Genomic DNA, 26120 nt, shown 5'->3' with positions numbered 1-26120 from the left:
AAAAATAATACACACTATTAAAATGTCCAAATGGTCCACGAATTAAAATAACATCACAATTAAAACGAAAATAATTTAAAGTCATAAAATACTTACAATGTGGAAATAAATATAAAAGGTATACTATGAAACAAAAAAAAGGTATTATTATTATTTTAATAAATTGAAATATATCACACTCAGTTGGTCTATGTAGATCTAGAATAAATCGATTTCTTCTCATTGTTGGTATGAACCATTTCCATAAACAAGCGTTTCCGGTAGTTAGTCTCAGAATGCAATATAGTTACATTATCATAATCAAACTGGTGGTTTGTATTTAAAAAATGAACCGCCAAGGCACAAGATTTTTTAGCTATGCGACAATCACTCTTATGTTGCGTAATTCTCTGTTTCAGTGTTTGGGTAGTTTGTCTAATATAGCAACCCTCACAACCTGTACAAGGAATGTTGTAAACTAGATTAGACCTCTGTAAAATAGGCGTTCTATCCTTCGTTTTAAAGAAAATGCCCTTTATGAAAATGTCAAAATTAGTATAAACGGATAACTGGAAAGTGTTAGATTAAATGCACAGACTTATTGATAAACTTAATACTAAGAACTTAAATATGGAAATAAAGGTATGCTATAATACTATTTATAAATATAATTGTGATATTCAAGGCACTCAAGCTAAGTTAAAAACTATTTTACCTAGTTTAGCTTTTAACGAATATATTCAACGCTTAAAACCAGCTTATAAAAAAAGGTTTAATTTAGTGAAGATTTCTAATTTAAAAAAGTTGGGGGAACATTTCCATAAAAGGGAAAATTTGTTTTATAATAATCAAAATTGGTTAAGGAATATTTCTAATATAGATATGCCTGATAATATTGTTAATTTTTTGTCTTTGGGTCCTCAGTTTGCAGTTTCTCCTGTGGGTATTGATTATATTGTAAGAAGCGTTTTGGCTGATGTTGAGGATATTGTTGTTGAGTTGACAGAGGATAGTGAAGAAGAAAAAAACCTATTGAGGGCTTGTGTGGCAGATATTTTTACAAATTTTAAAAATCATTCAAAATTTTTTAAATTAAGTAACATTTAAAAGCAGTATTTAGACACAAAAAAGTTTTTAAAAAGTCACCCTGATTTTTATATTTTGCAGGAAGATAAAGAGGGTTGCACAGTTGCCATGAACAAATTCGATTATATTGAAAAAACAAAATTATTGCTAAATGACACTAATACATATTATAACATTTTAAAACATATATATATATATATATATATATATATATATATATATATATATATATATATATATAACATTGTAAAACAAGATCCTACATCTGGTGTTCAGAGAAATGTAAATAATTTGTTGAAAGAATTAAAAACTAGTAAAGAATTAACTACTGATGATATCAAGTTTTTAACAATCTATAATTCTATACCAGCTAAGCCTATTGCCTACCAAAAATTCATAAAAACAATGTAACTGTTAGACCAATAGTGTATTGGTACTGTCACATATAATGTATCAAAATTTGTTTCAAATATGCTATCAAATTCCCTGGCTGAAATCACAAATTTTAATGTTAAGGATACATTTTATTTTGTGAATGCAATGGATGACATTCGTTCACCAGAGGCATATGTTTTAGTTTCTTTTGACGTGGTGTCTCTCTTTCTCAACATTCCTTTTAATTTGATCATGAAAGTAATAAACTCACAATGGCATATTATTGAGCCCTATACAACTTTGAGCAGAAATAGTTTTACTGTTTTATTGACTTTTATGTTTGAATATTGTTAATTCCCTTTCAATGATGTTTTTTATAAACAGATATTTGGAACTCCAATGGGATCGCCAATGAGCCCTATTTTAGCTCAAATTGTAATGGATTACATTTTAATTGAAACTACCAAAAAGCTCTGTTTTCAATTGCCATTTTTATATAAGTTTGTTGATAATCTAATAACGGTAGTACCAAAGAGTGAACTTATAAATACCTTAAATATATTTAACTCCATAGATAAATATATAAAACTTACGATGGAAACGGAAAATAACATAAACGGAGTTCCATTTTTAAATACGTTTGTTATTCGTTCTAACGATAACAGAATTTTATTAAATTAGTATCAAAAACCAACAGCATCTGGTAGATATATTAATTTCCATTCGAATCATCCTACTAATCAAAAGATGAATATGATTAAGGCGATGGAGTGAAAATTTTGTTTTAAATAATGATTACCTTACGTACTTATTACGTGCTAAAAAAACTTATTTATTCATCAACGTTTTTCGATGGCACTACTGATGATGGTGCTCCTATAATAATTAAATATAAGAAAATCCCTTACATCAATGGTTTAACAAATAACTTAATTAATATTCTAAAGTCAATACCAAATATTAAGATTGCCAAATACAACACAATCACTTCTAGTGGCATTTTTTCTCTAAAACGAAGGATAGAACGCCTATTTTACAAAGGTCTAATCTAGTTTACAACATTCCTTGTACAGGTTGTGAGGGTTGCTATACTGGACAAACTACCCAAACTCTGAAACAGAGAATTATGCAACATAAGAGTGATTGTCGCATAGCTAAAAATTCTTGTGCCTTGGCGATCATTTTTTAAATACGAACCACCAGTTTGATTATGATAATGTAACTATATTGCATTCTGAGACTAACTATCGGAAACGCTTGTTTATGGAAATGGTTTATACCAACAATGAGAAGAAATCGATTAATTCTAGATCTGACATAAACCAACTGAGTGTGATATATTGCAATTTATTAAAATAATAATAATACCTATTTTTTGTTTCATAGTATACCTTTTATAACTCGTATCTAATATTGTTATTCTTATCAGCGAAAAAACACAGTCCTATTGTTCAGGGAATGTTGATATAAGAAGTAGTATCATGTACAGGCTAGTAAATGTGTAGTTTCATTTTATTTTATTATAATTGTAACCGTTAAGATGTAACGTTAACTTCTAATAGTCCTTTTTTTATGTATATGTCTCTTAATGTAAAATTTTAATTTCCACATTGTAAGTATTTTATGACTTTTAATTATTTTCGTTTTAATTGTGATGTTATTTTAATTCTTGGACCTTTTGGACATTTTAATAGTGTGTATTATTTTTCTTTGTATTTTAGCTTTCCTCCTGAAGAAGCTACAAATTAGTAGCGAAATATAGAGGTTCCTTAATTATCCTTAATTAGAATAAAGGTTTTTATTTATAAATTTAAACAGATTAATTCCCAAGAATAACCAACCAAACTACTTGTATATATATATATATATATATATATATATATATATATATATATATATATACATATATATAACAAATTCATATTTTTTTTAATATGGATTGTTTAATTTTTAAATTTACGATGAATTGCATATGACCATTATTTGTTACAACACACCTTTTAACTCTATGATTCTTTAATAAAATAAAATATATATATCAATATATTAATCAATATATGTCCTTTCACAAAATGCTATTTAAATCTTTTATTCTTTTATCAGATAGGTTAAAAAATATATATATATTTTGTCCCGTATCCTCATATACTCGACGTACTGCGTGTCGTCACAAAATATTTATTAATAATAAATGATGCTTTAAATATAAGTAATATTACCGTTTATGAACTCTTTGTTTGTCTCCAAATAAAGATAACTTTAGTATTAATTGACACAGAAACTTAAATTACTGAAAAAATAATTTCTACATATCATGCCTAAGTTATAAAAGCTTAAAATAAAATAAAAAATATACAAATTTTTTACAGTAATTTTAGCAAAACAATGCTAATTGCCCTGTTTTGCCCGCACGGTCGGGTAAAATGGGATTGGACCTTACTTGCATAACTCACAAACTAAAACGACTTCGTCATCTTCATCTTCAAATCCTGCGCATGAGTTATGGGCCCAGTGGTGACATGCTATGTGCATGACATGGTTGAGCATGCTATCCATAATTCCGTTGACGAAGAGTAAAAATCTCCACAGTAGAGGCACTCCGCATCACTAACTTTACTGTCACTTGAGTCATTATTTTACAGAATAGTGGAGGCTTTAGTATTTTTTTTGTTTTTTTGCTCAGCTTCCTTTAGCTCGTTTTTGTAAGGCGAAGACGATAAAATAGCAGTCTTTCCTCTTTTACGAGAAACTCTTTTCTCAGTTTGTTTTATTTTAGGGATTGGAATTATACCCTTAGGACTAACAACTTCTGAATTAACTTACTTCTGAATCTTTTGATGTACCTGGTTTGGAAATATCAATTGGTTCTGGAGTTTTTTCTTTAACTAAATTAATTTCCGATAGTTGTGTTTCATTCATAGTTTCACTATTATTGTTTTTAGGTGCTAAGTTTTCATTTTGTTCAATGTTCAGTCTGCATCAGTGAAAACATCCTTATTAACTGGCCAAACTTCAGTTTTTAAAAATTCATTCATGGCAGTAAGCGGTGTAGCTGCTTTGTGGTAAGCTACACAAAATAATTTAGTTATTTGTTGTAAGATAACTACACGACCAGGATTAGCTCTAAGCCATTTGCCTACTTCTTCAGCGTAGTAGGTACTTATTGGTTTCATTAAAGCTACATCTAGGGCTTGTAGCCGATGGGTGAAATGGGGAGGGTAGCAGATCAAAATAACTCCATGTTCCCTGGCGTAATTAATAACTTCCAGGTTTTTTTGTGTGGGATGAATGTCCATTCAAAAGAAGCAGAATTGATCGGTCTTTTGAGGGCTTGGCAAATATGCTCCTGAAGCCGAAAAGCATATTTCTCTCATATAAACTTGTCTTTTCCCTTTAGTGGCAATAATTTTAGACATTCTCTTTAGATTAACGGACACTCCGGTTTCGTCCACATTATAGATTTTATCGGCTGTCAGTTGATATTTATCTACAGTTTCGATAAGTAAGTTAAAAAATTTTATTAAACTCCATTGCTCGAGCTCCAGATGTTGCTTCTGGTGTTCTGATTGAAAGTTCTGGATGTCGACGCAAAAAACTCTGCTTCCAATCCTTCCCAGCCATGGCAAGTTCTTTATTAAACGGATGATCAAGTTCATTGAGCTCAGCTAATTGAAATGCTAAACGGCTGCATTCAGTCATCGTTAATCCAAACAATCTTTTTTCCATGTGCATTAAATAATTTGCAAGGTCTTGTTCCTGTTCAGGAGTGAATATTGCCTTAAATCGTCCCAAATATTTTGTAACAACATACCCGGGATTTTCCCTAGCTTTTTTAACGTGGCGCTCTAATGTAGATTGAGGCACATTAAAACTGGTAGATGCTCTGTAGTATTCCATTTTGCCATTTAATACTGATATTACAGCATTCTGCATACTGTCCGTGAACCATTCGTGTCGGTCAGAATGGCGGTTGTACTTAAACACCATCTGAAAATAATAATAATCATTATTGTTTTATATTTGGCGGGTAAAATGGGGTAGCACCCCGTTTTGCCCTACCCCATTTTGCCCAAATGCACATTTTGAGGTTAGGTATATTCTTTTCCCTGTTCGATTAAAAAATTAGTAAACATTTTTACACAGAAATATGCCTAAATGTGTATACTTTTCCATAAAGAATAACAATTAAATATAAATTACAATTATGGTTTAATTACCTTTTAATAAATTATTGACGAAAATATACCTGCACCTCTAAAACAAACACCGCTCGACTGACCGATATTCACGCAGCTTCTGAAGTTACAGCGCCGCTTTTTGCCATCGATCGGGCATGGTCTTAAACTAAGCTGTACGAACTTTTGGATAGATGGAGCTGGCTCTACTAAAAATAATCAGGACACCCCGTTTTGCGAGCCTACCCCATCTTGCCCGCTTTAAATGTTTAATAATTATTATAGATTTCTTAATAAGTTTTTATTTAGGTTTAGTTCTATGATCCTCTGTTCTACGTTTATGATGACAATTCTTCCTTGATATGATGTTATGACAGTATCGGTATTTACTTGCGAAAAGATCGGCTTGAATTGCCTTTTTCCCATGGTGTGACACAAACCGTACAAGTATTTACCATCGTAACAGTTCACAAAAACACTCAAATGAGACCTTTTCCCTTTTTAACCAAAAACTAAAGATAAAACACAGAACTTCACGAATGCCGAATGTAAGCACAAAGCCATTTGTCAAGATGATATTTCGCAAGATAACATGAGCTTCTCCTTGCGGTGTTGATATTCCAAATTTTTTAGAAGAGGTTTTAGGAATAAGAATATTAAATTTTGTTTTTGCTTTCAAAATGTTATTTTTGCTCTTGGAATAAGATATATCTATTTCTACTTTTTATTTTTAATCCAAAATCTTACACCAATAAGCTAAATTAACACTATTATATAAGTTATTTTTTACCAAATTTAGTCCTTAAATGTTCTAGGAAAAAAATCATGCTAAAGCTGATAACAAAATACAAATTACTCCAAATGTTTAAATAATCACAGCGCCACAAAGTCCGCCGACATCGAAATAAATCGTCAAGGAAATGAAACGTTCTTCAATTGGCTTTTATTTCACGGGACACTAGTTACGGTCAACGCCCATTAATAGATGAAATTTAGGCACCCTCCCTGCTCTCTTCCTCCCAAATAAAACTTATTTCAACAGCCTTATGTTCTTTTCGGCTTTTCTAAGAGGAAAGACTACAGGAAAAAACCTAACAACCATATTGCAGAATTGAAACAAGAGATTTCTTGTCATCTTTCATATATAATTGTAATTAACTACCCAAAAAGAAAAAAATATTTTTTTTTCATAATTTTCAATTCCTATTTTTTTAAACATTATAACCTTACCTTTAGTTTTTCTTTCTATACTATATAAAATATGCCAATAAAGTTAATTTTTATTATTATTAATAAGTTAAACATTAAGGATTTAAACATTCTATAATATGAAGACGATGGAAATTACCACAGCACTAAAAATTTTTATAGACAATTTATGAAATCTGACTTTATTAAGGGCTTTTGTTTTAAATAAATTCATGATTATGTTTCAGGCGACAAATGTCATTTTTTAAAACATTGAATAGGACTTACGCATGTATCTTTTAGAATTTTTGTAGAATGTAAAAAAATATAATACACAAGATGTTGATAAAATACACAGATGTTGCCGGTTTTGTATAAAAGTGGCAACATCGTATTACTAAAACTGTTATTTAGAATATAGATGTGTATCGATAGATCGTATAGATGAAAGTGAAGTAAAACTTCACTTTCCTCCACGTTGTAAAAATTTTTTATAGAGTTTAATATATCTACAAATAGATTTCGCACTACAGAATATTATTATATTTTATAGACTTTGCTTGTGCTATATGCTTTCAATAAGTTGCCTTCTGTTTCCTTGTGCAGTTATTAGATTGCCAGATATGTGCAAATTAGTCGCAGCAACAATTTGCAACTATCGAGTGATGCGATAAAATGTATATCAAATAGAAGTTAATTTTATTGCAAACATCATGTTATATTTCTCGAAGCTTTATTTCTCGCGCATTGCATCGCACAAAAATTTTGACTTTCAAAAAACCGAGACAACTGGGATTTTGCACAAGTTTTTCGCAGGCAACCCTATATCATGATGTTTCCAATAAAATTAACCTTAATTTGATATTACTTTTATCGCGTCACTCAATAGTTGCAAAGTGGTACTGCGACTTACCTATATACACTAGGGAACCCAATACTAGCACGAGAAAAAGGAAGGCACCTTAGTGGAAGCATATAGCATACGTTATATACTTTCGATTAAAACATAATTTAATGTATAATGGGATGAATGCAATGTTTTGAAAAAAAAAAATTTAATCATGAATTAATTATACTCTGCACAAGATTTTTCAGGCAACCTTTGCGGAATCTATTTGAAGATATATTAAACTCTATAAAATTATAAAAAATATGTTTTAACCGAAAATGTGATAGCTGAAGGTGATCTTAACACCGATATCTTTCAAATATAAAGGTATGCATAGGAAGCATGGAACAAGAAAAATGCGTAAGAAATAAAGGGCTTCTTATAAATAACGCCTCCAGAGAAATCTCGGTCTATTGGAGATTAGATTAATTAAATGGGTATTGAAAAAAAAACAGAAAATACTATAATTACACGACATATAAGAAATTGTAAGTTTCGCCCAATGCTTTTCCTTTTCTTCCACTTCGACTTCCAAATCGAGTAAGAAATAAAATTAGTATTAAGCATTTGTATAATGAAAAGCTTGTCTAAAAATACTTACCATTATAACTGAAAACAGAGGGCTTGCTAGATTCTGTAAGCACAGTTGGAAAACCACCTACGTCCTGAACTATTTTCTCAACTAAGTCTATTCTGTCAAGCGTAGGATTTTCTAGTCCGTTGGTTTCATGAGCTACTGATTTATTTGCCTGAGATAACACACTTGTGTTAGAAAACATTTTGTCTTGCAACTCGTTACATTTTTGATTTTTGTCTGAAAATTTCTTTTTATAATTTTTCTGTGTTGAGTTTGATCTAGATTTAGTGATTTCGGCTGATAACTCATCTTGGAACTGGTTAATTTGTTGTTTTTTGTTAAATAAATTTATTTTTAAAATTTCTTTGTTTATGTTGTATTTTACAACGTTTTTCTTAGCTTCTACGGGCGTTGTAGAGTTTTGCCTGTCGGATCCCCTTTTCTCGATTGACTTTGGAATTTTTTTACTTTCAAGTTTATCTTTTTTGGAAGTGGACGAACCTAACGGCGGAGAAAATATCTGATTTTGAGACTTTTTTTTCATGCAAGTATGTTTCCCGATTATTGCTATCATTGATGAATTACTCCTCCAAGACAGTGCAGCAGAACAAATAACGCTGTCTTTACAAATACGTAGCTCAGTTATTGGAGCCGTATAGTCAACAACATATGCGTGGCTAAAATAATATAAATGAAAATTTTAATAACAAGCAATTTTGCAACTACCTGCAAGGTGCATATAGAAAGAATTTTCCAATCATCGTATCAGTTTTTTTTTTCAATCAGAAAAAAAAATTAACTTTAAGGGTCTCTAAACAAATCTTGGAAAAAGAATATAAAAGCAAGTGTTAAATATAAGTGTGTAAAACTTGGATAAAGAGAAAAATAGGAGAAAGTTACTATAAATAAATACTTGAGGATACGGCAAGTACAGGAAAGGAGAAGGATGATGGTTAAAAAAAAGTTGAATGTTTTAAAAATCATAAGAATCTAAAAACAGGTTTCAAGAGGAAGTTAAAATGTTAGTAATAATATTTAAAATTTCAAATATGATGATATAAAACTTAACAAAGTACATATCACTAATTGATGAGCGATGAAAACCTTTCAGGGCTCATGAATATTTATAACATATTATTACTAAGCAATATTTTTACGTTTTTCTAGCTTAATATTTTTACCGTTTATATAATTCCAGTCGCCTATTATTACTCAGATCGGTACAAACCAAAACATGGGGAGACATATACTTTTGTTCAAGAAGCTCAGCTTTGTCGTAATACTCATTAATTTCCTTTAATGAGGCGTTAAGATCCAATGTATATCGAACTGGATGGTAACTCAATTTCTTTAGTGTGGCATATTCTTCTTGAAAGATGATATCACCGGGCTCTATCATATGATTAATTGGTTCACAAAGTGCCTTTATTTCTCGTTTAAAATTTGGATCAGGTTCGATCTGACAGATGGTATAAGATAGACTCGACTGATTGAGAGAGTCTGGTCTTTTATAGGGGCAGGTATGACCATAAACCTAAATAAAAAAATGGTTTAAATGTTTTAAATTTATAAAGTAAAAAAAAATAATTTTTCTACATACTACTATTTGTACAGGGTGGCCAAATAAGAATGCGAGGTACTGTATCTGGGAAACTATTCATCGTAGAAGCTTGCGATAAAAAAATTTATTACTGAAATGGCCAAGAGAATGACCTGGAAAATATTTTCTAAAATGGCCGCTAGGGGGCGCAACTGCAATCTTGAATCTAGAAAACTGATGTTTCTGTAAATTTTGCTGAATTAACCTAACAAAAAAAAGCTGATTATTAAAGTAGAGACTAATCTGAACCTTTTTTATTTGAATAGTTTTGCTGTATCTCTAAAAATAAAGTGGTGGGGGTGTTCAAAAGTTGGCTTAAAACACACCCTGTATACTAAAAACGCCTTAGCCGATTTTATCAAACTTGGGCTAGTTGAAAAGAGCTATTATTAAGCTACGAATATTATATTTCCTGTTTTTTTAGTTTTACATCTCGCCGCTAGAGGGCTTTTTTCGGCTTTCTGACACAAATGACTAATTTTCTCAAAAAACTTAAATGCAATGGTATAATTTTTTTTATACAAAAAAATAGCTTAATGACGCCTAAATATGCTTGCGAAAACCGCATCTTAATATCTTCATCCTAACCTAAAATTTAGGCCAAAGAAAATTTTATATGGAATTCCCTTAATATTTATAAAAACTACAAAATAATTTATTTCGAATTTCTTTTATAATGTAAGTTGTGGCCCTATGAAGGACCGATTTTAAAAAGAAAGGGTTTTAATGCCCCCGTAAATGCTCGAAATCACGCGCTATGCATTGCTGAAGCCTCTCATGGGTAGATAGAACTGCAGCTTCAATTTCGGCTCTCGGTAAGGTATGTATTGCATTGCGAATGCGGTTTTTCATATCTTCTCTAGTCGTAGGCTGAGTCTGAAATACAATGTCCTTTAACAGCCCCCATAAATAGAAATCAAGACAGGTTAAGTCTGGGGATCGCGGAGGCCATGGAAACAGGCTTCCTCTTCCAATCCACCGCTGTTAAAAAATGTTATTAATATGCTCTCGCACATTCCTAGCAAAGTGTGCTGGACAACCATCCAACTGCAAAAACAAATTTTGCCGGACTTCCAGTGGCACATCTTCCAGCAACAACGGTAATTGATTTACCAAAAAGTCGAAAAAAACATTACCATTTAGAGATTGCTCAAAAAAATATGGTCCAATAATGTTGCCTCCAAGTATACCACACCACACATTTAAACTCCAGCGCCCTTGGTGCTGAACTTCACGCAACCAATGCGGATTTTCTGCAGACCAATATTGCATGTTATGCAGGTTGACTCTACCGTCACTATTAAATGTGGCTTCATCGGTCCAAAGAATTTTAAATAAAAAATCTCTGTCCTTGCGTATCTTGCCTAATATCCAATGGCAATAGTCCAACCTACGGTCAAAGTCTGCTTCTTCCAATGCCTGATGTAAATTAACATGATATGGGTGCATTCTATAAATCCCTATATGGCGATGGCTATTAGAATTTACCTATTGTCCTTCAAAATATTTTGAATCGTTGTTCTTGATATGCCTAATTCAAGGGATAATGCTCTTGTGCTAACATGAGGATTTCCTTCAATATATCCCAGTACGCTGTTAATATTGTCCACATTTCTTCTAATTCTTGGCCGTTGAAACCTAGGCCGAAAACTACCATTGGCTCGTAAGTTCGCCACTAATCGGGGAAAAATCTAACATCGCAAGGACTTCGATTTGGATATCGAGCAGCATAAACTCTTTTTGCTACTGCAGCATTTTGAAGACATTCAAAATAAACCGCAAGCATATCAACAGCTTCATCGTTCGTAAAACGCATTTTGCAAAAACAAAAAATGCTCAAGTAACGTAAAACTTTTGACAACTTACTATTGACAATTTGAGGAATGTTTATAATTTGAGTAGACATTTGTTTTGTTGCATTCCATGGCCCGCTTTCTAATAATTATTTTTTTCGTATTATATCCATAGTAAATATATAACATAAAATAGGTCTGATTTTTGATATAAGCATTATTAATACTTACCTTTTAGTGATATTAGGTAATATTTTCAAAAATGGTAAATTTTGTTTTCAAAAGTAGTGAATATTAAAACATTTCAAAATAATTGGTATAAAAAAAATAAAATTTAAGGGTATAAAATATTCTTTGGCCTATATTTTAGGTTAGGAACAAGATATCGAGTTGATATGTTGATATGTTGATATGAGAAATCATATCAACGCATTTAAGTTTTTTGAGAAAATTAGTCATTTGTGTCAGAAAGCCGAAAAAAGCCCTCTAGCGGCGAGATGTAAAACTAAAAAAACATGAAATATAATAATATTCGTAGCTTAATAATAGCTCTTTTCAACTAGCCCAAGTTTGATAAAATCGGCTAAGGCGTTTTTAGTATACAGGGTGTGTTTTAAGCCAACTTTTGAACACCCCCCACCACTTTATTTTTAGAGATACAGCAAAACTATTCAAATAAAAAAGGTTCGGATTAGTCTCTACTTTAATAATCAGCTATTTTTTTGTTAGGTTAATTCAGCAAAATTTACAGAAACATCAGTTTACTAGATTCAAGATTGCAGTTGCGTCCCCTAGCGGCCATTTTAGAAACTGAAAATATTTTCCAGGTCATTCTCTTGGCCATTTTAGTAATAAATTTTTTTATCGCAAGCTTCTGCGATGAATAGTTTCCCAGATACAGCACCTCGCATTCTTATTTGGCCACCCTGTACAAAAGATCTATAAAGTCTCATTACTGTTGCATAAAAATAAATGTACTGATCATGCTTAGAACATTGAAACGCTTCAATGTTCAAAGTTCAATGTTTCAATGTTCTAAGTGCCCATGACTCTTTCTTTTTGTAATAGGGACCTAGTAGCAATAACAAATAAAGAATGGGTACTGAAGAAATATACGAATATACGAAATATATACTGAAGAAGATTAACCTGTTGTTAAAGTGAGTGTGGAGCTACAGGGATTCAGGGACTGAGTGTGTATTTATTTGTTATCGCAAATAACTTAGTTTTTAATAAAGGAGGAATGCCTACTTTTGTGACTGCACAAAGGAATGATGTTATTCATTGAAAATATAGACACAATTTTTTTTGTTCTTTTTAGATACCACTTCGTGCATAGATAACTTTATTAAAGGCTGGTAAGTATGTATGAAATTTGGTTAATTTAAGAACAAACTTACCAATAAGACAAATTGCATATCAGTCGTTACTTTGAGGAGAGCACTGCATTTTGGTGCTCTGTTGTAGTGGCAAATATATCCTTTATCAGATGACAAAGAATTAGAAATAAGATTATAAATGTGATTCTTATAAATCAAGGACTTATGTGAATGATGGATGTATATATAAGGCCATTCCTTATTTTGTTCAGATGGGCCTAAGCTCTTTCCTCGCTTTTTTACAAAATACTCCAGTTTTTCATATAATGCTAAGTCTTGTCTATTCCGAAACTTTAGTGAAGTAACAGCACTATAGTCTGGTGGACACGATATATCTGATGTACATGACTTAAAGCGTTGGTCCCTTAAACAGTCGTGCTTGTCTATTTCTATAGTCATTTTCGTATGACTTCCTTCTTTGCTGATGTAAAGGTCTACATAGCATCTTCTTTTAGCACAATGAAACGTATAAAAATTTGATAGGTTTTCATTTTGTAATCGTTGATAAGGATCTCCCCTGATGAAAGTGCATGTATTGAAATATGCCTTTGTAGGTTCCACAATATCGTCTAGTATTAATATTCCTTTTGCAAATTTTTGGAATCCTCTATTGTTTAATATTGTTTTTGCTATATTGGAGTGATATACTACATTGACGATTTTCTCTGATTTATGGGGATAATCAATTTCTGGGAAATTGTTTGATTCCAGTCCGCATATGTGATTATTTACCTAAAAATTATTTTTTTTAATATACAGGGTATTCATTTGAAAACTTCCCACCACGGATTTATCGAAAACCACTGTTTAAAAAAAATGCCGAAATGACAAACCTTTTGACCTATTTCGGTGTTTTTTTTTTAAATAGTGGTTTTCGATTTTTTTAAATAGTGGTCATCCCCAAATCTGTGGTGGGAAGTTTTCAAATGAACACCCTGTATGCCTAATTCATATTAAGTAGTACAACAGGTTCACATCACCGCTTTCATTCACAAATCATCTGCAAGCTCTATGACCTTGCAGTCCAAGTAATGTTTTTTTGACAAACTTTTTCTTTGAAATAGTAATCTATGGCAATATTTTTGAGCCGTAGATTATCTACTTATAGATTAATATTTTAAAGCATTAGGGAATGCGCTTTTAGCATTAACCTAATAATTTTATATAACCACTCAAGCATATTTTGAACAACAAATGAGGGCATGTTATTAGTTGTAGTATAATTCCTCTATGTCAAAGTGACTTTAAACTGAATTATAGTTGTAAAAAAATGCTTGACATACTAAGATGAAACCTTACTGACGAAACTACGATTACTCGCCTAGTGTTGGTAGACTATTCTAGAGCTTTTAGTTGCCTTAGTTACTGCTACTGCTTTACTTTTTAAATCTGTTTCGCTTAGTCCACTAGTACTGAACTAATCACAGAGCTATATTCTATCAATGGTTAATTTTGAAACAACATCTTTCTCTAGAATCATTAATATTAACCACCGAAAAGATTTCAAAAAAATACTGGGTTATCTGTTTTAAATTATATTTAAAAACAAAAATTTTCAACTTATTGAATTTAGCCGCTGTTTTTTACTGAGTGAGTATGAAACACAAATATTTACTTCTTTCTTATGAAATGAAGCCAACTAAGACATGGCTAAAGTAAACATCAATATCAAACATCAATCAAACATATTTCTAGTCTCTAAACTCTAAAGTAATCTTGTTACCTGTAAAGCTATTTTGTATTATACAAGTATCTACGTTTCTCAATATTTTTAATTTATTTTGTTAATGGTCTACTACGGTGGTCTAAATAGTTTTCCGACTTAACAAACATATTTGATTTTTTTTCTTTAAATTTCTTTTTTTGCTTTTACCACATCTTCTTTTAGGTCTACATATTTCTCCTAATGGTTCTCCCATATCTTTAACTCATCCAATTAATAATCGGTCTCTTTTTCTGCAAAATTACTGTTTACAACGGTTATGGCCTCCTCACTTAAAGAAAATCTCGATCCTTGAAACGCAATTTTTAAATTAAAAAACGAAAAGGAGTGTCTTGGGGATATAATTATATTGTAACAAAATTCGGGAACACACTTTTATTGTCAACGTCAAAAACACTAACCTAACTCGCCTTGACTGTAGTTTAATTGTTGGGGCCCTCAAACAAGATGAACTACTTAAAAACTAGACACTATAGATAAAAAATAAGGAACCAAACGTAAGTAGAACCCTAATTAAACCCTACGAATCAACTTTAACTACATAATACTAATAAAATAGTACAAAAACTAGCAGAATAATTAATGTATTTACATTTTCATAATACTGCTCCCCTCTCAAGTTTGATCGTCCCAATCAATCAACACCTCCAGGGTCAAACATGGAACCACCTGAGTCACGATAGGGCGATAACCGGACGATGTTTACAATTTTCATCTTCGTTGTCGGATGTCGCTGAATACAGTACACGACGTCGTTGATTCTGGTGACCACATTGAATGGACCTTCCTAATCCTTTTGGAGCTTTGGTGACTTGCCCTTCGTCCTCCGTGGATTGTATAACCAGACTTTTTCCCCGGGATTAAAACCAGTAGAATTTGCCTTTATGTCATCCCGTGTTTGTTCGTGAACAATTTGCAAACGCTCTTGTAAATGGTCGACGTACTCTGAAATCCGGTTTATTACCAAGCTAAAGAACTCTAATAACATATATGACTTGGTTATCGAAGTCCCCCCTATGGTTCGGGGACTGCTACTCTAAAAAGAATTTATTTTTATTGGATGGAGGAAATCTAAAATTGAAAACTAATTACTTGTTATTAAGTGCTACCGTTGCTGTGGATACGGCCACATAAGTAGGGACGGTAGGGAGCGCAAGGATATCTGTTCCAAATGTAGTAAGGACTATAATCTGAAAGAGTGTAAGGCCACTGAGAAGAGTTGTATAAATTGTGTTAGACTAAACAAGCAAAATAGGCATAAATCACCAATCGATCATTACGCTTATAACAAGGATTGTCTGGTATATATAGGTTATCGTTGGAAACTAAGATCTAAAATTAATTATAACTGTTGATTTCTGGTTTTTTAAATGGTTAAGAATGCGCCTTATTTGTTAAATATTGCCAATACAAATGTTAGATCTATTTTGCCTAGCATTGCAGAGCTTAATAATTTAGTAACTGATGTAAAGTCCAGTTCAGAGATCTATTAGAATATTTGCTGTGTCGCAGATGCCGCACTAACTAGTCCGTGCGCCTATGTCGTATTTATTGTCGAATGATACACATGTTTAAATGGCAATATTTTATATAGTTTATCTATGAAATCAGTTTTACAGTATTTATATTTTTCTTTCGAAAAATTTCCATTTTTAGAAAGAAAATAATATCACAAGAAAATAATATCAAAAAATTGACCGCAGACTAAAATCCAAGCATCTTACAAAATATTTTAAACACTTCCAGCATTCACAGACTTTTCACCCTTTTTTAGCCAGTCTATTAAACAAAGATAAAACATCTGCGTTCTGGCGATTCCTATGTTAGGCTGTGCAAGTGATTGTGTATCTCTCTCTATTCCACAGATTTTGAGGATTACGGGGCCGTACCCAAATAAATTTTTGGGCTATTTTTGTATTATTTCAATCTTTAAGGATGGGTCTATCGCCTTTAAAATAGTTATTGGACCAAAATCCCTGTTAATAATAATCACCAAATAAAAATTAATTTCAATACCCAAAAAAAGGAAATATATAAAATTTATTATAAGATTCATTATAAGACAAACCAAAACATTTTACCCTTTTGTGTCAAAAAGTAAATATTTAATGCCTTAATCCACAGAATAAATGGGCCTAAGTAATTTGTACCGCTTAATCTCTCATCACTTATTATAAACACCCCACTGATTGCGCTAAAAACTAAACTTATTAAATTAAAATTTTTGGTTAAGATGATTTTACGTAGTTAAATCTTATCTTTAAATTAAATTTTATCTTGCTAAAAGTAAACCCAAAAATCCGGAATAATAAACTTTTAAATACAAATAAATTTTAAGGCCGGACTTGTGCAACTTTTCACGCTCGAGTGGCTGGGACTGAGGTCAGACGTCTAACAAAATAGTACGTGGACGTCTGAAGTAAAATTTTACGATTCATATGTATAAATCTAAAAAATATGTTTAAAACATTTATTTATTTAATGGAATGATTAAATATAGCTTAGAATATTACTTTATGACTCTTATCACATAAAATTTTGCGATTTAAACATGCATGCCATGTGACAATACAAGCAACACCGGCACACGGACTATTCGCGGCACATCAAAGATTCTAATAGATCTCTGAACTGGACTTTATATGATATTATAGGAGTATCAGAGACTTGGTTAAATCCAGCACATCCAATAATGTATCATTACCCGGCTATTCATTTTATAGGAAAGATTGAGTTAACAGGATAGGTGGTGGTGTGGGGGTTTATGTGAGGTCCGTCATTCCCTGTGAGATTGTCAACATCGAGATCGATGTAAGTTTTGAGTTTATTTTTTTAAAACTAAAACTAAATATCTCTAGTGTAGCATTTATTATGATTTATCGTCCTCCCCACACAAGGGTTTCTAACATTTTGGAATTTTTTGGTGAATACATTCCTAACTTGCTTACTTTTTATGACTTTTCAATTATAATGGATGTCTTTAATATTGACATGCTTAAGCCAAATTCATCATTCAATGTTCTAGATGCTCACGGATTCATTCAATTTATAAATGAGCCTACACGTAACACTAACTCATCAGCATGTCTTGATCTAATTTTTATAAGTTGCAGAAATATTTGTCACAATAGTGGCACTATAATTGCAAATATAAGTGACCATAACTATATGTCATTCTGTACTTTAGATATAAAAATGGAAAAACCGAAGCCAAAAATTATTAGTTTCCGTTGTTTTAAGAATTTTAATTTAATTAATGTTGAAACTGATTTGCAAAATATTGGTTGGGACCACTTATTTTATATTGAGGATATAAATGAAAAGGTTTTATTCTTGCAAAATAGTACAACATAAGTTTCTTATTTAACATACATGCCCCACTTAAACAAATTAGAGTTAGTAAGAAGCTAGCCCCATAGCTAACAGATAACTTAAAATCAATTCTTAATGAAAGGGATAGAGCACTTACGAAATATAAGCAATGTAAGAGACCTGAAAATTGGAGTCTTTACAGGGATAGGCGTAATTTTGCCCTTGCATCCATCAAGCGTAATAAAGCGGCGTATCTTCACCAGTTGGAAGCTGTCAAAACTAATAAGAAAAAGCTTTGTAAGGGTTTAGGTAACTTAAATATTAAAACAAAAACAAAATCGGAACTACGAATTGAGCTAGGTCAGCCCAGTACAATTAATGACTATTTCATAAGCATTTTCAATAAGTCAGATCACACCTTTCATTTTGCCCTGGTGGACCAGATTACTGTTTCTAGAGTCATTGATAATATTAAATCCAATGCAACTGGAAATGATGGAATTTTTCTTCATATGTTGCGGTTATGTTTGCCACATCTTATTAATCATATTACTCACATTGTAAACACTTGCCTGGAAATTGGTTATTTTCCTAGACCATGCTGCGAATCTATAGTCTGCCCAATTTCCAAAGTTCCTAATCCCAAAAATGTTCAATACCTACGGCCCATAAGTCTTTTGCCTCTTGTCTCTAAAATCTTGGAAAGAATAGTACATGGTCAACCAAGTTATTTTATTTTGGTTGTGATGACTCCGTCTTATCATTTTTTAAATCGTATTTATGGAGACGGTCGCAGCGAGTACAGGTACAAAATTAATATTCTGAATCAAAAATAATAGTTTCCGGGATACCGTAGTGATCTATCTTGGGGCCACTTTTGTTCCTAATGTATACCTTTGATCTTCCTAACGTAGCTTTAAACTCAAACGTCTACATGTATGCGGACGATACTCAGGTTTTTCACATTCAATCCACATAATGTTCAGCATGCAGCAGACTCCATTAATTTTGATTTGGAGCCGATAATGAATTTCTCCAGTGAACATAATTTGCAGATAAACCCTATTAAAACTAAAGTTCTATTGTTTGCGGGTCGCATTCAACGGCATAACATAGAAAATACACTTAATATTACGCTTAATAATACTACTCTCACTTTTTCAAATCACGTAAAAATTTTGGGATTCATTGTTGACACATCTCTCAGATTTAGGGATCACTGCAATATGTTAATACAAAAATGTTATTTAAGCTTGCAAATGATCTATGCAAATAAAAGTATTTTAAATTACAAAACAAGAAAAAACTTTCTGAATCCTTGGTTATGTCTATCATTAATTATTGTATAATTGTGTATTACCCATGTCTAGATAGAATAACGCAAAATCGCTTGCAGCGTATCGAAAATACATGTTGTCATTTTATTAACAATCTTAGTAAATACGACCATGTATCTCAAGCCATACTTCAACTTAAATGGCTAAAAATTGTGAATATATTTAAGTGGTATTTATTAGTATTTTTGTATCGCCTATTTAAAACACGCACACCTGTGTCTTTGTGTGAAAAGATGATTTACAGAACTGAGGTTCATAGTCGTAATATAAGGTATATACTTTCAATACTACGTCACACTTCATCAATGTATAAAACGTTCTTTTACCTATCAAGCTGTGATTCTATTTAATCGTTTCAGGCTTCATTTTCATTTTACTATTTATTGTTATCGAAGATTCTATAAAGATATATTCTTAGAACAGTAATGATTGGTTGTTCTCGGTTAATTTATTTAATTGTTACTTAGCTGATGGAACATATGTTTTACTTTGTAGTAGTATTCATTTTTGTTTTTTTTTAACTGGATAGGCTAAGAGATAAATAGTAGCTTGTTCAGGTTCAGGTTCGCCTGTTCAGGCAAATACTGTAATTTGCAGAGTTCGTTAAATAAAGACGATTTATTATTATTATATTTCCAGTTCGATAGAAGAACGATATGCTAATAGGAATGGTTGCATACAGGTATCCTATAGTCGGATTACCGAACAGATGGGGTAAATGATGTGCGCGAAATATAGGCCCGCCCATCGATGCAACCTTGGCAGATTTAGACGAGGAGAATTATGCCTACTTATTTTAAATTATTTTACCGTACAACTTTGCTTTGTAAGCAGCTTTTTTTAAAATATAATACGGTCGCCTGTAAAATGGGTCCAAACCGATTTTGAGGTTGTGCCAGATAATGATGTAATAATCCCTTTTAAGTATTTTGTTATGCAAAGTTACGTAAATATATTGGGGTTTACCGAAAAGAATGAAAATTATGCCCGAATATCGTATTTCATAACCATAGGCCTACTTTGATTTTTACAAATTTCAATCTCTAATAATTAAATATGAATAAAAAAATTCATTGGTACACAAAATGTAAAAATCAGAGTAGGTCTATGGTTATGAAATAATAAAATTAAATAAAAACCCAAGTCATGAACCCTATCGAGGCTCTAGGCCACACCTCCGGCGCAGAACGATCACGTAACCACTCCATCTGTTCGGTAACCCAAGTATAGTCGGTTTGCTTAGAGTTTACCACCATCATCAAAAGGGTTTCAAATGTGCGATTAAATCTTTCAACCATTCCATCAGACTGAGGGTGTAGAGGTGCTGTAAGGGTCTTATTGATTCCCAGCAACTGGCATACTTGTTGGAATATTTGTGACTCAAAGTTCCTCCCTTGGTCTGAATATATCTCTCTTGGTACACTAAATCGACAAATCCAGTTCTGGAACAGCACTTCAGCTACTGTCGTTGCTTCTTGGTTTGGAATTGGATAAACCTCGGGCCACTTACTAAAGTAATCCATAGCAACAAGAGCATATCGGTTTCTGGAGCTACTAGTAGGAAAGGGCCCTGCTACGTCTATGGCAATTCATTCAAAGGGTGCACCAACAAGATGCTGCATCATCTTTCACACTGCTCACACTGTCGGCACCAGCGCTCAACATCTTCATGACTGTTCAGCCAGTAAAACCGTTCTCTCACTTTTGCCAAAGTCTTACTAACTCCAAAATGTCCTCTGCCGACACCGCAATGAAAACAGCTTCAAGAACTTCTGTAACCCGTTTTTGAGGAAGGACTGTCAGATATGTCTTTTCTTTTCCATCTACGCTCTCCCAGACTCTTTTTAATAATCCATCTTTTATAACCAATGAATTCCATTGAGACCAATAAGCTTTTAGTTCTGGAGATTTATCCGAGATTTCAGTTCGTAAATAAGACCAAATACTGGGTCATCACACTAATCCTGGATTAAACTAGCTACATCCCACTCTTTAGAACTGTGAAGCACAATACGATTACAAGTAAATATCTCTGGATGCTGTTTTAATTTCTTTTTAACACAATGTTGATATGTTTCAATACAGGCTCTTCTCGATAAATCATCGACATTTTGGTGATATTCGCATTTCCTATGTTCTATTGTAAAGTGATACTTTTGTAATCGTTGAAGCCACAAGGTAAAAAGGCCCAGAAAGCTTCTTAACTGATGTTTGTCAGTGGGTCGTGGCCAATTTTCGATTCGATTTTCGATTACATGGCCAAGGTATCGAAATTCTTTTTGAAATAAGCAAAATTTTTTAGGACTTAGCTTCAAGTTGGCCTCTCGGAGCTTAGCTTCCTTTTGAATATTTTTTAAATGATCTTCAAATGTTTTTCCCCGTATGATGACGTCATCCAGATAAACTAAACATGATTCTTAAGTCATTCCACGTAACACTGTTTCCATAAGTCTCTCAAAGGGAGCTAGAGCATTGCAGAGTCCAAAGGGCATGACTGTAAATTGCCAAAGTCCTGTTCCAGTCGAGAATGCGGTCTTTTCCTTATCTCCTGGGTGCATCTTAACCTGCCAATATCCACTCTTTAGATCAATTGTTGAGAACCATTGTGAACCTGATAGCGTATCCAGGGTGTCATCAATTCTTGGTAGGGGATAACTGTCTTTCTTGGTAATGTTATTCACTCGTCGATACACAAAATCTGGTGGATGTATCCTTTTTTTTACTAGCACAACTGGAGATGTCCAAGGACTCTGGGAAGGTTCTATTACTCCTTGTGTCCTCATTTCTTGAAGCATTAAGGAAACTTCTCCTTGTTTTGCTATCGGAATCCTCCAAAGTGCTTGTTTAATCGGAGCATTGTCTTCAGTGTTAATTCGATGATGCACCAAACCAGTTCTTCCCAGGTCATTATCGTGCAAAGAAAACACATCTTGATTTTCTTCAAGAAGACGTCGCAATTACTACACTGGTCTATAATTAAATTGGCAGAAGATTCTTCAAATAGGTTTTGTAAACATATAGGAAAAGGTCTGTTTGAATAAGGACTTTTATCAGCATTTTTCATGACTGCCACTACTTCAGAGCCAATGTTCTCTGTTGGCTCTTTTGCCAATGGTGTTGATCATATCCTTTTAAATTTACCATTCGAACAAAAACAGAAGTTTTCTCTTGCGTAGATAACATCTTGGCTGGAAAAATTCCTTGACCATATAGTTTGCATTTTTCCATAAGCTCAATCAAAGCAGTTTCTCCCTCTTTTTCTCCAGTTGTAGCATTAACCACCACCTCTGAATTTGCTGGTATGGTAATATCCTTGAATAACTTAACGACTTTGGTATTTACTTTATCTTCATATACGTGGTGCATAAAAATCTCTTCGACTCGTACTATTTCTCGTCGTCAATATCCAGTTATATACATCCATTTTAAACTGCTGAGCATTCTTCACATCCAATCCTAATATGACATCATCCATAATTTCTGCCACTAGTACTGGCTGTTGGAATGTTGTTAAGCCAATGTGACTATAGCTTCATGCAATCCAAGAATCAGTATCGTTTTTGCATCCGCAGACTCCAGAATTAAATTGGGTGGTGCTGAAAGCCTACAGTAAGCTACGATGTTCGGCTTTACGATAGTATGACTTGATCCTATATCCACCACCATCTCACTCACGGCCGCATATTTTTCCCGGTACTACCAAGCTCTCTCCAGGATGGGGCAGCTGGTTTAGTCTTATACGTAGGGCTTGGTAGCACTCAGCCAGCTTGCGCCCCATAAAGCTGACTAGTTGTAGTTTTCCTGGTTCCTTGGGTCTCTCAAAGGCTTGGGGCATTGACGTTTAGGATGCCCCTCCTCATTGCAATTCCAGCATTGGAATGGTCTTTTAGGTTTCCTTGCTAATAATGACTCAATGTTCTTTAGGCGGTCTTCGAGATCACTTTCCGAAGTTCTGATTTGTCTTATTCGTATCTGCCTTCTAGTTGCTTGAAAAGCTGCCTCATACTCTAGTCCATGGGCCAAAGCTTCCAAAATACTTTTATGATGAGCCATCCTTAGAGCGTGGTTAGTATCTGGATCTCGAACTCCGTCAATAAAACAATTTATAGAATTTTTTTCTCGGAACTCTGTTGGGGCTGACGGGTAAGCCAGAGTTACTAATCAAGCAACATCGGCCTCAAACTGTTAGAGTCCTTCCTCGGGTTGTTGTCTTCTAGATTTCAATTGAGCCTGGTACACTTGTTGTAGATAGGCTTCACCGTATCGCATCTCTAAGGTACGACCAGTACGTCGAAATTGAGCTGATCCTCAGATGGCACCATTCTTAATATTTTTGTAGCTTTTCCTCTAAGGCATAGCTTAAGATTGATTGCATTTTCTTCGTTATCCCAGCGATTTCTCCTAGCAGTGGCCTCAAATTGGTTCAAGTAGGTACTCCATGCTTCTTTGCCGTCGAACTTCAGTGGCATCATTCTCTTCACTTTCATCATTGTTTGCATTCCAGGATCGAGATGAAGAGGAGTCCGTTTTACTTTCATCTCTAGTTCTTGGATCTTTTTTGTACTTGCCCCAATTCTTCTTCCACTGTTGCTTCAAAGTTAGTCATTAATTTTTTCTGACACATCTCCAGATCTTCTCTAAGTTGTAAAACTCGTTCCTCTTGTTTTCTCTTGTCTCATTCGACCTGCTCTTTAAGATTATCTTTTAAATTTAATAAGTCATCTTGGTTCTGTCTCGTTCTTCTTGTTTACGGTCTTGTTCTTCCTGTTCTACTTTTTGCTTGTCAAACTTCCTTAATAGCAGCTTCATCAATTTCTCGGTCTCCATCTTGGCCTGACTTCTTGTTAAAGGCATCCACTAAAATGAGCTCCGAAATATCCTTACTTCTGACACCAATTGTAACGAAATTCGGGAACACACTTTTATTGTCAACGTCAAAAACACTAACCTAACTCGCCTTGACTGTCGTTTAGTTGTTTCCAAGGTAAAAACTGACTAAACAAGTAAAATTGAATGAAATGTCACGAAGCGCGTCCTTTTTAAAGCCTGATGAAACAGTTTCGATATATTAAGAATTATCTTAATTGTTTTTGCCAAAAGACCAATAATTTTAGGACTGACAGTCAAAGCAAGTAAGTATAGAAATTCTAGAAAATTAAAACGACAGGGATTTACAATAATATAACCTAAATCAGTGTTACTCAAACTTTTTTCGTGACGGAACTCTTTTAAAAAAGTAAATTTTTAACGGAACCCTAAACTCTAAACTAAAAGCAAAAGCAGTTCTATGTGAATTGTTTATTAATAATCATACAAAAAAAGATAGATACAGTAAGTAGTGAGTTAGTAAGCAAATGATAACACTAAGTTCATTTAATGCGAGGCATGAAATTATTATTTATTTCTCATCAACTGAGTAATGTCAGGCTTGATAGAAGAAAGTTAAATTCTCATATAGGTTCGGCATCCAGTCTATTGCGGTATTTTGTTTTTGTAGCTGTATATGCTGAAAATCCCGCTTCACATAAATACGTTGTTGGGAACGGCAGAAGAACATTCAAAGCTTCTGTGGCAAGTTGTGGATATTCATCATGAACCCTGCACCAAAAATCATTTAGTGAAATTGTTTTGAACAATGATTCCATGCTTGTATCCGATCTTAAATCTAGACATGATTCATAGATCTAATTTACATATTTTCAGGCTTCTGTAATTTAGATGAAAAAGGGTTGTGAATCCATGAGTTTATTTTCAGTTTTGTATTCTGTTCCTTAGGAATGATTCCATGCTTGTATCCGATCTTAAATCTAGACATGATTCATAGATCTAATTTACATATTTTCAGGCTTCTGTAATTTAGATGAAAAAGGGTTGTGAATCCATGAGTTTATTTTCAGTTTTGTATTCTGTTCCTTAGGAAAGTAAGATTCAAAAGTCCCTTGCAGATCATTGAGATATTGCACCAATTCAACAAATCTTACATTTTGAAATATTTCTGTATCACTAAGACTATGGTGACTAGGGAACTGACTTAGCAATGAAAGGCTTTCGATTTCTCTCTTACCAAAACAAGTAATCCAAAAATCTAATTTTCTTTTTTTTTAAAGGCAGTTATTTTGTTGGTGGCATTGAAAACTGTTATCTGTTTTCCTGGTAGTGACAAGTTTAATTCGTTAAGTTTTCCAAACATGTCTGCTAAAAATGCTAGTCTAAATAACCAGCTTTTATAAGACAAACGGTCTTTTAAATAAAAAGGAACATTTGTAAGAAAAGCTTCTAATTTTGTTCTTAATTCAAAAAGCCTTATCAAAGTTTTACCCCGAGACAACCATCTCACTTCAGTATGGAGCAATAGTGTTTTATGATCGCTACCATAATCTTCACATAATATTGAGAACAATCGGGCTTGTAGTGGATGTGACTTGACAAAATTAATTATTTTCACTGACTCATCAAGAACCAATTTTAGATTTGGTGGCATTTTCTTAACCGCAAGTAACTATGCAGGATGCAGTAGCTGGAACTACAATTTGGCGCTTTCATTTTTATTCGTGAGATTGCTCCTAGTGTTCTACCTGTCATTGCCTTGGCTCCATCGGTACAAATATCAATGCAATCTTTTCAATCAAGTTGGTTTTCTTCAAAAAATATGTTAATCGTGTTAAAAATTTCTTCTCCGGTTGTGTTAGTAGGCAGAAATTAGCACA

The 26120-nt window shown here is 33.0% G+C and overlaps 2 protein-coding genes across 6 annotated transcripts in view; one reads left to right on the top strand and one right to left on the bottom strand.

Annotated features, from left to right (window-relative positions):
• LOC126742655 (uncharacterized) overlaps nt 1–26120 on the bottom strand; it is an 83522-nt gene that overhangs the window by 19835 nt on the left and 37567 nt on the right. For 4 of the 5 annotated variants that reach the window (XM_050449389.1, XM_050449386.1, XM_050449387.1 and 1 more), the window contains 3 exons: nt 13063–13773; nt 9451–9803; nt 8294–8946 (listed from right to left, as the gene is read on the bottom strand). In XM_050449389.1, the coding sequence (XP_050305346.1) occupies nt 8294–8946; nt 9451–9803; nt 13063–13773 (1717 nt within the window). Of the gene's footprint in view, nt 1–8293; nt 8947–9450; nt 9804–13062; nt 13774–15356; nt 15801–15856; nt 15955–26120 lie in introns of all 5 variants that reach the window. The other variant, XM_050449391.1, reaches the window with a different exon arrangement.
• The window catches only part of LOC126742663 (uncharacterized), a 222033-nt gene continuing 198873 nt past the window's right edge, over nt 2961–26120 (top strand). The window contains exons 1-2 of the transcript XR_007662632.1: nt 2961–3052; nt 12984–13020. The gene's annotated coding sequence lies outside the window, so the exon portion shown is untranslated. The remainder of the gene's footprint in view (nt 3053–12983; nt 13021–26120) is intronic.

This window comes from Anthonomus grandis, chromosome 12 (genome assembly GCF_022605725.1).
Source record: "Anthonomus grandis grandis chromosome 12, icAntGran1.3, whole genome shotgun sequence".
NCBI classification, from domain to species: Eukaryota; Metazoa; Arthropoda; class Insecta; order Coleoptera; family Curculionidae; genus Anthonomus; species Anthonomus grandis.
The sequence above is the reverse complement of the archived record's forward strand: the minus strand, read 5'-3'. Positions and strand labels throughout refer to the sequence as shown.